The sequence below is a fragment of the Pygocentrus nattereri genome, chromosome 26, assembly GCF_015220715.1.
Source record: "Pygocentrus nattereri isolate fPygNat1 chromosome 26, fPygNat1.pri, whole genome shotgun sequence".
NCBI lineage: Eukaryota > Metazoa > Chordata > Actinopteri > Characiformes > Serrasalmidae > Pygocentrus > Pygocentrus nattereri.
The window spans coordinates 26,242,978-26,258,556 of record NC_051236.1 but is presented as its reverse complement, the minus strand read 5'-3'; the positions used below and the strand labels follow the sequence as shown (position 1 = coordinate 26,258,556).

At 38.4% G+C, this 15,579-nt stretch overlaps 1 protein-coding gene across 2 annotated transcripts in view; it reads right to left on the bottom strand.

Annotated features, from left to right (window-relative positions):
* The window catches only part of nme7 (NME/NM23 family member 7), a 49,458-nt gene that overhangs the window by 5,885 nt on the left and 27,994 nt on the right, over positions 1-15,579 (bottom strand). For both annotated transcript variants that reach the window (XM_037534916.1, XM_017698076.2), the window contains exon 10: positions 14,902-15,003. In XM_037534916.1, the coding sequence (XP_037390813.1) occupies positions 14,902-15,003 (102 nt within the window). The remainder of the gene's footprint in view (positions 1-14,901; positions 15,004-15,579) is intronic.

Below are 15,579 nucleotides of genomic sequence, written 5' to 3'. Positions count from 1 at the left end.
AGGCTGCTATCAGTTCAGAGTTTCAGCACATAGCATGAGCCTATGGTACAAACCACTCTAAACTTCAGACAAGCTAGTCGCATGAGACGACATCCGGTTCAGTTCAACTGTCACGTGGCTCAATCTGTGTTCCCAGCACTCTGATTTAACAAGGCCTTAATTAAGTTAGGATGGGTTCCTCAGAGAACAGTGCTATGGCAACCACAGGTCCTCAGCTTGACCTCGGTGGCCAAAGCCATACACAACGCAATAGCAGAGCACTCAATACTATCTGAGATTACAATTCAGCCCTGATTGATTTGATTAACCTACTTTGTTGATGAGCTATTGGCTTACATGGGTGAATGCTGTTAGGAAGCAATTTGTTCTGCTCAAGTTTCTGCTGTAATACAAATTCAGATAAGGATATTATAAACTGGATATGGATAATAGGTCTAGAGTACCTCTGAAAAGTCATCAAATTTATCTGGGTTACAAATGACACTTTGATATTTTGTACTGTGTTTTTGGTACTGTATACGGTATGTGTTCTATCAAAAAGACTGACGCTCAACAATTATTTAAAATTTGAAGTGAAGTATTCAATGTCCTTGCAGTGGAATCTTAAAAGTTTACAAAGAAGAAAGATACTTAATCCAGACCTAACGAGGACAGAACTGGACTACAACTAGCCTCTACTGGTGAATCATTAATAAAAAAGCCTTTTCTGGACTAAAGACCCCATTAGTTTAAGTACCACTGGCTAGACTGAAGCTGAAGAAAAGCTGTGAAAATGAAGACCAAAGAGCTTTCTAAAGAAATTATAGATAAGGTTAAAGAAATGTACAATATAGGAAGAGACAATAAAATAATATTCAAGTGTTTGGATATCCCAGTGAGCATTGCTGAATCAATTGTGAGGAAATGAAAGCTGCACATCACCAACCAGGCACTGTCTAGATAAGGCCGTCTCTCAAAACTCGGCATCAGAGCAAGGAGTCTTGTGAGCAAAGCCACAGAAAGGCCAACAATCACTTTTAAGGAGCTACGTGGTTGACAGTGGTGTGAAGGTGCACCAGTCACGATATCAAGAGCTCTGCATACAACTGGCCTGTATGGAAGGATGGCTAGAAAGAAGCCAAAAACATCAAAGCATATGTAGAGTTTGTAATGGAAAGAAAAGTAAGTAATGGAGTGATGCAGCTGAAAAGGTTTTGTGGTTAGACGAAACAAAAATTGAGCTTTTAGGCTAAAATTTACAACAATAAAGCGCAACAGTGATTGTTGGGGGTGGCAACATCATATTGCGTTGGTGAATTTCCTCGGCGGAGATTGAACACCTTGTTAAAACTGAAGGATGGATGGACAGTGCAAAACACAGAGAGATACTAAAAGACAATCTACCTCAGCCTGCTACAGCTTGGGAAAGAGCTTCACCTTTGAGCACAAGGCCAAAATGGCACATTAGTGGAGGTACAACCAAAAGATGAATATTCTCCAATGGCCAAGTCAAAGTTTAGATCGAAATCCAACTGAGAGCCTTTGGAAGTATTTAAAAGTTGTGGTCCACAGGAGTCATGCAACCAACCTGGACAGCCTGAAGCAAATCTGCAAGGAAGAATGAATGAAAATCTCCATTTAAGGGTATATCATTTTACAATAAAAAACTGGTGAGTACAATTTGTGTACGTGTCATTTGTAATCCAGATCAATCTAAATACTAAAGGGGGTTGAATATTTTGAAATCCACTGTATGCCAGCTGTTAACATCACAGGCACTTTTTAAATTCCCTGTACAAGATTATATCTAGGCTTGTCATGATCAAGAAATTTTAGCTGATAATTAATTGCTAATTTATGATTTATTCATCCTTTTTGTTCACTATTTTTTCTGTATCCAACTACTAAGTATAAGTGCTCACTTGCAAAAGATATTACCAAGTAAGACCCATCAGAAGTAACAACCTTTGCTAGTTTCATAATAAATAAGAGTAAAACTTTTCAACCCAATGCTACTTTCAATTTCTACTTGGAAAGAATGTACTAATTGGCTGTGCAAAAAAAACAAAAAAGTCCGACATCTCTATAATTATTCAAGAAAAGAAAACAAAAAGAAACAAAAAGCAAAAAACAAAAAGAGACTTGAAACTTACAAATTCTAGCAAAGCATTGACTGTTTTTGTATACCTTGTTTTAAATTACAAACTGAGTGGGTATGGCTTAAACAAGAAAAGAGAATGAGTTGCTGGTGCTGGAGGTGAGTATATTTACTGGCCTCATTGGACTGCAGACTAATCAAGAAGCTCTGACATTAATAACATGCATATGAAATGGAAATCAGACAGCCAATCAGCAGTCTGGATTTTGGAACAGGCAAGTTCACTAATGCTGACAAGATGGACTAGATACTGAATGACGCTCTGCCCTGGTGGCTATATATGTAGTACTATACAAAGGTTGCAAACTGCTCTTGAAAGTTAGTTTAAGTTGAACTAAAGGAAAGGTCAGTTGCTAAAAATCAACCAGTTAGTTGCTCAACAACCAGGACCTTTTGAAAGATCCTAGAGCTGAGAGCATAGCCATTTCTGACTACTCTTATTGTCTTCTGTTCTGACGAGATCTAATCCAATGTCCATCCATGCACATCAGTGAGGGTTAACAGAGCAGTGGAAGAGACCGAACCTAGGTTACGACATGACAGTAGCTCTTTGTTCCTCTACAGGCATTATGACAAATCATGAGACTGGTCTCATGAATGAGACAGAGCCACACAGGAGCCATCAAAAGATGCTGCCTGATGGGCCACTGACATCAAGTTTAAATTGTAAGTATAGGATACAGGACTTATCACTATTTGGTGCCATAAAGAAATAAATTATTTACTTGTGGAGTACTGTGCATTACCACAATTTATGTAGTAATTAATCACCATCACTTCACATCTGGATTGAGTAGAACAGTCTAAACAGGTTTGGACAGCAAAAAGTTTTGTACCTCACTGTAGCACTACAAAGCATTATGCCTTAGAGCAGCGGTCACCCTCCTCCTGGAGATACTTTCCTGTTGAGTTTATTTCCAACCACAATCTAATATGCTGCCCCGCACCCCCATCCCTGTGGAACTAGACTCCACAGGCAAGAAGATCTCCAGAATCAGGGCTGGTGACCACTGCTTAGGGGCTATTACAAGGTAAGTTTCTTAGAAGCTTGTGCCAAGCGATGTATCAAAAAGAAATTACTTTATTGAAGAAATATTACCAGTTTTTACTGCCCACATGTGCTTGTTAAAGACAAAACCAACTGCCAGCAATTTCATGACAACAAAGCACTGGGACCTAGTTACATTATTATTTACATTACACTTAAAGCAGAAGCAAACGGCTTCTATTAGAGTTAGGTAGGTAGCTGAAGGTACCATGTTCATCTGATCAAATGATGCAAGTTTAATAATAATACACAACTGAAACACTGGGACCACAGAGCCATCATACCATTTAAGAAAGAGACATGCTCTGTCTTCTACACATGAATGTACTTCATTGGTTTGCAACTGCACATGGGGACAAAGATCTTACTTTTTGGAGAAATGTCCTCTGATGTAACAAAAATGGAACCGTTTGGCCATAATGACCATTGTTATGTAAGGAAGAAAAAGGAGGAGGCATGCAAGCCAAAGTACACCTTCCCAAACTGGAAACAGCATTCTGTTAGCAGAGGTGCTTTGCTGTAGGAGGGACTTGTGCCCTTCACAATACAGATGGCAAGGAAGCAAAAATATGTGGAGAGATTTACACAAAATCTCAAGACATCAGCTAGGACGTTAAAGCCTGAGTGAAAATGGGTCTTCCAAATAGAAAATGACCTCAAGCATGCTTCCAAAATTGCAGCAAAATGGTTTAGGTAATGAAGGTGAAGTGAAGGTATTGCAGTGGCAGTCACAAAGCCCTGCCCTCAATCCCATAGAAACAAATCTGACTCATTTACATCAGTTCTGTCAGGAGGAACGGGACGAAACTTCAGCAACTTATTGTGATAAGCTTGCTGAAGACTACCCAAAACGTTCGGCCCAAGTTAAACAACTTAAAGGCAATGTTACCAAATAAAAACCATGTGTATGTCAACGTGATGAAATACAAATTAATTTAAATAAATCACAATTGTCCCTATTATTCTGATGTTTCACATTAACATAGTCGTTATCCTAACTGACCTAAGAGATGGAATATGTATTAGTCAGGAATTGTGAAAATCTGAGTTTTAATGAATGTTGTTAGTATGTGGCTAAGGTGTATGTAAACCTATGTCTCCAACTGTAAAAATGGTCAAAACAAGGGATAAAAACTATGACGATGCTCGTTTCTGCTAGCATTCCTAGGGCACTGTAGTAGTATGTTAGGACTAAGCTATTGCTGAAATGTACTGGTTAGGCTACTATCAGTCACTGATGTATCCAGGCCCTCCAGAAGGTATGCAGTGACGCCAGCAAAATTGGTCCAACCCATTGGAAATAAAACGTGATTGGCTGATTTAAAAACTTCCTAAATTTGTTAGTGGCTAATCTGATACATTAGGCCTAAATTTCAGCTGACGTTCTAATGAATGAGAGAACTTGTCTGGCTGTATCGACCTATATACATAATAAATAAATAAAATGTGTATTAATACAATAGTTGCCTAGCTGAAATACAAGCTTGATGATTACACAAAAAATGAACTACAGATTACAGACATATGTCTTTATTTCATAGAAATCTTTTCTCAAGGTCTAGAAGACCCCAAGGGTTCCCCACTGCGGTAAAATCCCACAGGTTAGGGGCTGCAGGTACGATATACAGCATACCTTTTGGTTACTGTGTTTTCACACCTGCAGCTGTAATCTGTAATGTAGTCTGTTAACTGAGAAGTGGCCAGTTGAACTTTGTCATCTGATACAATCCGTCAGTATAGTGCATTATTCATGATCTCCAGCGACACAAGACTTTAAGTACAGCTGAGAGAGCTAGACCTACAGCGGAAAAATGCCCCTTTCTTTGCCTGTACAGGTACCAGAATTTAGAATGTGTCACAATTCCTACAAGGCAAATTTGCTCAAGTATTTGAATTCAGTGAAGCAGATAATGTCACAGCAGGTATGGTGTGTCAGTCTGCAGAGACAAGCATGTTCATGGTAACGAGAACCCATGCTTTTGTGTTCAAAAGGTCACTGAAGTAGATTGTTTCTAATAAAACAGCGGGCAGTCTTACACATTTGTAAAACAGTTCTAATGCAACAAGCACAAATCACAGGGAAGTGCATCCTGGGACACACCCTGTCATCTGAGATTCCGAAAGAGATTGAATACTGACTTTTGCAGCTTTCCTAAAACCTTTGTCAGCTATGTCACGGAAAATATATGACAAAGTTGGGAAGAAGCAACATTTAACTCGTTTGAAACTCATGGGCAAAAAACTACAAGCTCAGCTCTGTGAAACATGTTTAATGAAATGGATAATGCATCATGTAATCATGGCAAACATACTTTCAACGATCAATTTCACTGGATCTCTGGACAAGAAAATAAAAACAGAAGATTGTTTAAGATGAAAAATATGAATTCATAAAAAGTAGCCACAAAAGCCAATCAAAATAATAATCAATAATAATAATAATAATAATATTAATATCTTTCAAACATAATTAAAAGGCAAATTCTTTGATAGTAAAGCAATTAACTGATTCTCATACCAAAATATAAGGCATGCAGTCTAAGCATAGCAACAGCAAGGCAATGCATAAAACTGTATTGTCAATTTAATGCTGACTAAATTGTATGAAGCATCATAAAAATAAAAAAGCCCATAATGAGGGCAGACCATCCCTCCTCTGAAAACATTGCTTCCTCTTTACCTCAAAATTGAGGGCAGGAAGGAAAAGCACACATTAGTTTGTGGCTAAAAGGTTGTGCATTTCTAATGGTAAAACCACAACTGAAACTAGAAACATATAACTCTACCAATTTCTGTTGCAGTTACAAGTATTTAAGTTGCACGGACTCTATTATACCCTGTCCCAACTTCAGGCTTTTTATTTATAATCTCCCCTTTCCCCTCTTTTACTGATAGTGTAGTAATATATAAATTATATTACACAAGACTAAAGACTGGGATCTAATTTCCTAAACAACTACAAAGCCATAGTTTGCCATCACTACTTTTAGTTTTGAGTTAATACCCAATATCGCTGTCAAAAAAAAAAAAAAACAAGTATCTCCATTTTCTTTTTTTTTTCTTTTTAATTTCATTGGATCACTGCAGCATCCTTTACACTGTATGAAAATGTCATGATGAATGGACAAGTAAAAGGCTCCAAAACTGGTCATAATAAACTCTCTTTACATTAACTTGCATTAAAAGTAAAGACTTTTACCCTCTCCTGTAATATTACCATTTTGGAGACATTTGAATTTTTTGGACAGTGATGACATATTTAATACACTAGCATATCGGAAGAAAACCTTGCATCTCCATTTTTGACGTTTTTCAGTTTTGAAAAATGTTGTCATTTACATTGTGTGTAAATTTCATATTGAATGGACCAAAACAAACAGGGAAAATTTATGGTTCTGCTGACTTACATTAAAAACAGAGTGAGAGTTTTCCTTCTCTTGTACAGTTACGTTTTTGGAGGTTTTCTATAAACATTAGCGATATGTACGACCATGTGTCTAAAAATACTCAATTAGATACAAAGCAAACATATCATTAATGTCCTGGCAGCCAAAAGTAGTGCCTCAGAGACAAACTGTCTAATGTAGCTTTATGCCTCTTGCTAAACTGAGACTGAAACTGAGTTCTCAGGGTTGGGCAATATGAAAATATTTATCATTATTGTGATCATAATTATACCTGGATTAGTGCAGCAGAGTGTGTGAAATGTGTGAACAAATTAATTCATGACAGTCATAGTTTTTATTTTATTTTTGACATATATATTAACAAACTAAACTGAAATACAGGTTTTTCCCTGGCACAACCATTTAAAATTTCTTTTCGTGGAAAACTTAAACTTAGAACTGCAAGTTAGTCCTGACGCAGTTCTTTCATCCGGTGCACTATTGTGGTACACAGTTATATTTAACCACCAAAACATAGATGCAGCAAAGTTTTGCCAAGAGGGCACTGTTATTGCCAGGAATATGTCAAAGTTCCCTGTTCAACCTCAAAATGGACCACATTCAAATAAACTTAAGGCTGTGTTCTCAAATAATTGGATCAAGTTATTTGGAAATGTGACGCCTCCACATCATCAAGACAAAAAAGAGAAAATGATGGTTCTTATTATCCACATTATTCTACATAGTGAGAAACATTTCCCTTAGATTTAGTGCATAAACTGAGCTCTTAATGGTGTTGGTCTGCAAAGGAGTATGGTAGGTCAAGATCTGTAGAACTGCTTTTGCACTGGACAATAATGAAAAAGTTATCGCAGCCCCCTACAGTTAGGCCTCTTTATCCTCCAAATATTACAACATTTTACAACTTTATTCTTGAAATAGCATTTTTTCTTGAAATATTATGACTTTATTCTTGATTGCATTTTTATGAACAGTGGCCCTAAAATGTTGTCGCAGAACCATATGCTTGCACTGGGTCGGTATGTCCAACAGGTCAAAACAAGCTCAAAACAAAGTGTACACTGTGCCCTGATTGGTGTGCTTGCTTCATACTTCTTTCATTTTGACATGTTATGTTTTTATACACACAAAAGCAACGACAGATTTTGTATAATGTAGTGGAGTAAAAAGTAAGATATTTGACTCTGAAATGTTGTGGAGTGAAAGTAAAAAGTCTCTCAAAATGGAATTACTTCAGTAAAGTACAGATACACAAAAAAAGTACGTAAGTACAGCAACTAATTACATTTACTTTGTTACAGTCCACCGCTGGTTCTAAGAAAGAGTTAAACTTCACACCATGGCTCCCTATACAAATCTCACTGTTTAACGAAGTGTTATGATCATCACGTGGCGCCTGACTGTCTCCAGTAACCCTTGGGACAAAGGGCACAGAGCACAGAGAAGCAGGAGCAGTGCAGGTTTGCATGAGGACACTTTGTTAAGGAGTGGTTAGTGAGCCACAGTGAATCTGGAGGTCTGCCACAAGAACTGACTGATATTCATCTCCTTTGATAGTTTTCATCAGTTGTAGGTCACGAAACTCATAACCTGAGTGTCAAATCAAGCGACCTCTTTATCACTTTGGACGAATACCAGCAATACCTAACTTGAAATTTATATTGGTTAAAGCATTAAAGTGAGTGAGCTGTAGTTCTAGGTTACTGGAGAGAACTTGGGTGCTTTAAACATTATTGTCAAAGTTAGTTTATACTGCAGAGCAGCAAAGGAACATAACAACGTTTTGTTTTTAAACCTAAAGGTAACTGACCCCTGTGTGAATTAGTTGCACAAATATTAAAAACTTGGGTTCATGCACTGCCTAACACCAAAAAAGCTGTTCACAATAAAATGGCAATTATGATGTGTTTGTGAAAAGGCTATACCAGATTTGGAAGCTTTCTGCTGAAATGAAAGACAAACACATTTGCCTTCACACTCAGATATACCGTGACATGGCTTGATTCCTTTTTTTATTAACTACTCCTAATCTTTCTCACACAGTGAGGAGAATATCTCCCAGAAATCATGTCGCTTCGTTCCACAATATAGCCAATTTAAGCCGCTGACTTCATCCCATCTTGATTTAGTGGATCAGTGTCTCCAACAGTCTGTCTCTGATTTTGGCTACCATAACAGTAGAATGCTGTGAATAAAATACACTAAATCAGCTGCTAACACTGGCGATCTGCTTTGAAATAAAACACTAATATTTTCTATAAACACAGTAAACTTTCAAGCTCATTTTAAACTTTAAAATTACACAGTCCGTTTTTTTTTTTTTTTTTTTTTTTACAGACTTATATGTGTAAACAAACTCTTTTGATTGGGTGTCCTGTATTGCACCTCATTCAAAAATCAGACCAGGCTGAAACAATTTATATAGCAAACATGAAATGACCTTCTATGGGCTGAATAGGTGGATACATGGACACAAGATGTTTTTTGTGATCAGTCACAAAAACTGAAAGTCAAACCAGGCTGTTTTTTGCAGCTTTCACTGCACAGTTGGATGCAGAAAGTCACATGACATTTGTTTATTTTCTAAGTGAAATTAAGTTAACACATCCTCTACAGGCAACAAGCTGTAAAAAAAAAAAAGGTAATGATTTTTTTAAAACTAAGATGAAGAGATAGACATTAAAAAAACTCAATTAAATACTCACTAAATTAACTTCAGCACTGCATTTCAAGTGAGCCATCCATGTATGACGTACAAAATATTTTTTTAATGTTCAAAGTATAAATGCTAGTAGATTAAAAGAGTTATATTAATAAACAGATATGTTTGATGATGCACATAGAATATTTAGAAACAACAATAGGAGAATGAGGAATGTAACTCTGTGTAAATTAGACAAGCTAATGAAGGTTTGTTTATTGACCTTTGCAAACAAATCCGCACAAATACAATTTGTTAGACTGGACATTATGCAGGCCAGAAGAAGCATAGTTTAATGGACCTCTGATCAATATACTTATCTGATGCAGTCAACTTTCATGGCCCAGTGACCTGAAACTGTGCAGCTCTGAAAATGTCTCCTTTTATCTTCTGATCAAAACATCTTTCCAAATCATAGAATAGTGTGAGAGCAGCGAGAGATGATTTAGAATCATCAACCTACAGAATGTCTCTATGCGAGATGCTTTTAATAGTACAGCTTATGTCCAAATATTTGTTCTTACCTGGTTTTGTGTTATTGTGACTATGTAAATTGTGACTTTGTCGATTTCCATGGCTACTTAGAAAGAGCATGACTTTATGCAAATTGTGGCTTCATGTGAATGTGAGTAGCCTTAAGAGATGAGGACTCGATATGAATGCATGGGTCTCTTCAAATATATGCGGTGAATTGGAGGCACAGTTCAATCAGAAATTTTTCATAAGCACTGCTTTTTTGTGCATTTATAAGTGGTTCTCAAAGAACTAAACATTCAACAGGCAGCCAATGACCACACCCAAGAAAGTGTGTATCTAACTACTTAATAATAAAGTAGGTGGGTGAAGGTATCATATCATGAAGAGTGACCATTCATCGTATCATGAAGAATGACGGTGTTTATTCGTAGTGTTTATTCCATAACAACCAGTGAATGCACAGCTGCTGTAAACAAACCATGGAGACAGTAAGCTAGACAGATAGAGAGTTGAGGGAGAGAGACAGGGTGGGAGGGGGACATGCAATGAGCATCTAATAGAAGTATTTCAGAGTGGCGAGAAAGGAAGAGGCATACATTAGCCACACTGATCTCCAAGCTGTAACAGGCTGTTCTCTAGCACTTGCTGCTGTTTGCATGGTGGTGGGATGAGGGGATGAGGCAGGCCACTTAGAAGTGCAGAGCTCCTTTCGGGGGGGGGCATGCTTAAGCAATTGTGTTTGACTTTGTAGAGGGCAAAACAAAGAAGCCATCTTCACTTAGCATAGAAAAAGTAGAAGCGGATGAGAAATTAAATAATACACAGCAATCCGTTTCCTCTAGAAAATGCACTTGTGCAAGGTGAATATTCAATGAGTCATTTCCTAAGAACCTTTATTCTAAAAGGGAGAACTTCTGTGTCTGTCTCCTTGGAAACCAAATGATCCCAGTAAGGCGTTGTGCTCAGGAGGAAAGAAATGGCTTAGAGGACGCTTACTGTGCAAAACACAAAAGCTCATCTAACGACTACAATGCTTCAGTCAAAGTAGCAGTAGTAATCGGTTGTTGTACAGCTTTGAAGCTAGTAGTAAGCACTGTTGTCATCTGGGCTTTAAAGTAATTTTTTTATGTAAGACTTTACAGTATTTAATAAAAATTATTTATTTAACAACAACAACAACAACAACAACAACAACAACAACAACAACAACAACAACAACAACAATAATAATAATAATAATAATAATATTATATATAGTCAAAGCTTGTGCAATGTGTAGCCATGAAGATGTACACCCACAATTATATGAACACATTAGAATGTAAACTTGGACTAGTTTGGTTGATTACACTGGCAATTCTCTTCTTGGGCCTTTTACCTTCATCATTATTCATTCTTGTTAGCTTAGTCTTCATTTTGAGCTTGGCGACTATGAGGATAGTGAAATGGGAGACTCCCTGATATCCCAAAGGATTCCATAAATACACTGAATACTTCTGGAAATACAATGGCCACCCCCAAAACAATCACCCATCCAAATAATTGAATTCAGCTGCTCCGATCACTTCCATGGCCACAGGTGCAGAAAACCGAGCACCTAGGCCTGCAGACTGCTCATAAAAACATTTGTGAAAGAATGAGTCGCTCTCAGAAGCTCAGTGAATTCCAGCATGCTACTACTAAATATTCCACAGTCAACTGGCAGTGGTATTATAACAAAGTGGAAGTGATTGGGAACGACAGCAACTCAGCCACAAAGCGGTACCCCACGTAAAATGACAGAGTGGGGTCAGTGGATGCTGAGGTGCATAGTGTGCAGAGGTCACCAACTTTTTGGAGAGTCAATCACTACAGACCTCCAAACTTCATGTCGCTTTCAGATCAGCTCAAGGACAGTGCATATAAAGCTTCATAGAATGGGTTTCCATGGCCAGGCATCCAAGCCTTACATCACCAAGCGCAATGCAAAGCATCAAATGCAGTGGTGTAAAGTGCCGCCACTGGAATCTAGAGCAATGGAGACGTGCTCTCTGGATTGACTAATCACGCTTCTCCATCTGGTAATCTGATGGATGAGTCTGGGTTTGGCGGTTGCCAGGAGACGGTACTTGTCTGACTGCATTGTGCCAAGTATAAAGTTTGGTGGAGGGGGGATTATGGTGTGTGGTTGTTTTTCAGGAGTTGGGCTCGGCCCCTTAGTTCCAGTGAAAGGAGCTCTTAATGCTTCAGCAGACCAAGAGATTTTGGGCAATTTCACACTTCCAACTTTGTGGGAACAGTTTGGAGACGGCCCCTTCCTATTCCAACATGACTGCGCACCAGTGCACAAAGCAAGGACCATAAAGACACGGATGAGCGAGTTTGGTGTGGAAGAATTTTACTGGCCTGCACAGTCCTGACCTCAACCCGACAGAACCCCTTTGGGATGAATTAGAGTGGAGACTGTGAGCCAGGCCTTCTCTTCCAACATCAGTGTCTGACTTCACAAATGTGCTTCTGGGAGAACGGTCAAAAATCCCATAAACTCACTCCTAAACCTTGTGGAAAGCCTTCCCAAAAGACTTGAAGCTGTTATAGCTGCAAAGGGTGGGCTGCCATTATATTAAACCCTAAGGATTAAGAATGGGATGTCACTCAAGTTCATATGCGTGTGAAGGCAGACGACCGAATATTTTTGGAAATATAGTGTATGCTATCTTATAGCAGCTTTACAAAACTGGCCTCGCTCACTGCAAATGTAAATGTGATTGGTTCGATTCCACCGTCAGTGGTAAATCAGACATGTTTCATCTTGTGTCCAACTTCTGAAGACCTAACCAATGAAAGAGCTCACTTGGCTGTTATCTACCCAGAGATCACAGAGAAACTAAGCATTTTAAGAATTTATACACACATATACACAACCCCGTTTCCAAAAGTTCGGATGCTATGCAAAACAAACAGAAACAGTGATGTGCATTTAAACTCTATATTTAATTTAAATAGCAAAAAGAAGAAATGCATTAAAAATGGACAGGACTTCATAGCAGAAATCGCTGTATGTCCTCGTCTGGGCTCAAGCTCAAGATGGACTGCAGTGAAGTGGAAAAGTCTTCCGTTGTCCAATGAATCAGAATTTGAATTTTTTTTGTAAATCATGGGCACCAAACTAAAGAGGAGAGAGACCATTTGGCTTGTTATCATTGCAGTTCAAAAGCCAGCATCCGTGATGGTGTGGGGGTGCATTAGTGCACATCTGTGAAGGCACTATTCATGCTGAACAATATATCCAGATTTTGGAGCAACATACGCTGCCATCCGGACAATGTCTTTTTTTTTAGGGAAGGCCTTGCTTATCTAAGACAATGCCAAACCACATTCTACAACAGCATGGCTCCATGATAAGAGTCTGGGTGCTAAAGTGGCCTGCTTACAGCCAAGACCTGTCACCTATTGAAAACTAGAGACCCTAAAGTGTTGAGTAGCTGAAATCCTATAACAACCAAAAACATTTCACATTCAAAACTACAGCAATGGGTCTCCTCAGTTTTCAAACACCTACAGAGTTGTTGATACACAAAAAAAGGTGGTGATGCATAGTGGTGAACAAGCTCCTGTCCCAACTTTTTTTTTTTTTTAAATTTGTTTCTGGCATCGAATTCAAAATGTATTTACATTGAAAATTTTTATTTACATTTTGCACAGAATGCCAACTTTTTGGGAAATTTTTTTTTGTGGGTGTGTGCGTGCGCGCGTGTGTGCGTGTAACAAAATATTACTCTGACAGTTCCCCACTGGTTAGCCATATCAATATTTTATCTGTATCACCAGGTTAACAATTTAAAGGTAACGTCATAGATTTTGAAATGTCACCAAATTTTAGACTTGTGTTGTTTTATCAGTGGAAGGTGTGAATAAAGGAGCTGCTCATGACCTAAAACATACCATTTTATCTGCCATTAGAATCAACTGACTCCCTGATGCCGTGTATGCAGCTGGTTGCAGCGAGATGACCTGTTGCCTTTTTGGACACAAAAATGAAATTCACTGGATGGGGCATTACAGTACAGCAGAATGACTGCCTCAAACACAATGTCAGCAAAACCAAGGAGTCTGTAAGAAAGCAATAAATAGCTAATCTAAATTACCTAGAGAATGCATTTTGAATGTTTGTGATTGGACTGAAGGTAAAATGCCATGAATAAAGTAGGTAGTCTGCACATTCCTAAGAAAACCATCAGGCAAATACTGATGCTTATTGTCATAGGCTTCAGGGCACCATCACAAGCAAAGCATGTGCAACAAATTGTCTATAGGACAACCTGACATCGAAACATTTCTGTGCACTAAAATGGGGTCACTTTGTACAAAACGTGCTAGGTGCACCATGTAAACAAAAGGCTACCATAAACAAACGGTCTCTCACTAACCTGCAAGAAGAAACATTTGTGAAGCAAAGAGCTGTAGTCCAAAAGCACTACAGTATGTATGGCAATCTAAACAACGTATACTTACCACTTTAGTCCACTAAATTGTCAGACATCTTTAGTAGCAAAGACTTGCGCTCATTGTCATCCAACTGTTCTGGCAACATTACAGCTGTTCAGCACCTGCACTCTGGAGATTTTTGCCAACATGTACAACACCGGCAGAATGAAGGCCAATAAGAGCCTGTCTGCTGTGGACTCTTTTTCAACATGAGTGAGCTGGCTGACTGATGGAAGGTGCATGATCTTGCAGAGAACATGAAACCATCCAACAGTGTACGTTTCAGCTACATAAAACAAAGGAGGCTTTTATTTAATGAGACCATCTTTGAAATTTACTAGGTGATATTATTTATCCCCACCACAAAATGACCTATATCTAATTAAACTGGTGTGACCCTTTCTACAGACTTGACAAAACGGCTATTCGGACACAATTTACAGTAGATGCATTAGCACAAATATGACAAATGACAGCAGTCTTACAACAATGTTAAACACTGCATTATGGGATAGGTGGTAACAGATAAGCCTTTTGAAAAGGAAGGGAAATTATATCTATGATCTTTGGTTTGAGAGATAATGTTCATCTGAAATTTTAAAATGGGTTTAATACAACATTATTTCACTGCACTGCATAACTGAAGCATCACAACCTCACTCACCGGGTCGGCTGGGCCACAGAAGGCTCGGAACTCTCTGGGTGCGTCAGTGCCATGGATCTCCAGGGCCATGCAGGGACCAGAACACAGTTCTGCCACCATACTCTGTAGAACAAGCAGTCAAGAGTTAAACCGATCTCTAACCACCACTAAGCATGTGCCAGTGAAAGAACCTATTATGCGAACAGATCTTGGAAAGACACTGGAGCTCTACTCTACCTCTAAATAAATATATAAGTTAAAGTGAATAAGAGGCAACAATTGCTGCTATTGTTCAGAGTGCTAGCTGTTCACAATGGAGTTGGTTTTCACTTGATCTTAATCTAGTCTGACGAGATGGTCTGTGCAACTCTGTGGAGAAAGGTGGGGGACGTGCTTCATGAGAACAGACCTGTCTTAAAACACATTTGGAAATAGCTTCTAATAGTGACGCTGCAGATTTACTCCTCAGTATCCCACCCAAAACAACATAAATGGTCCCATTATAGAACCTGTGTCCAATGTCACAAGTGTAGCACGAAAAAATTAAGCTGTAAAAAATTACACTGTAACTGTCACCCCCCCAAACTTAGCATTTTATAGGCTTTAAATACAGCACTTGTTGGTGTTTCACAACAAGCACTCCAATATTCCTTCTCTATACTAACCTTAAAATGACATTCACGTTTCATAAATTAAGTT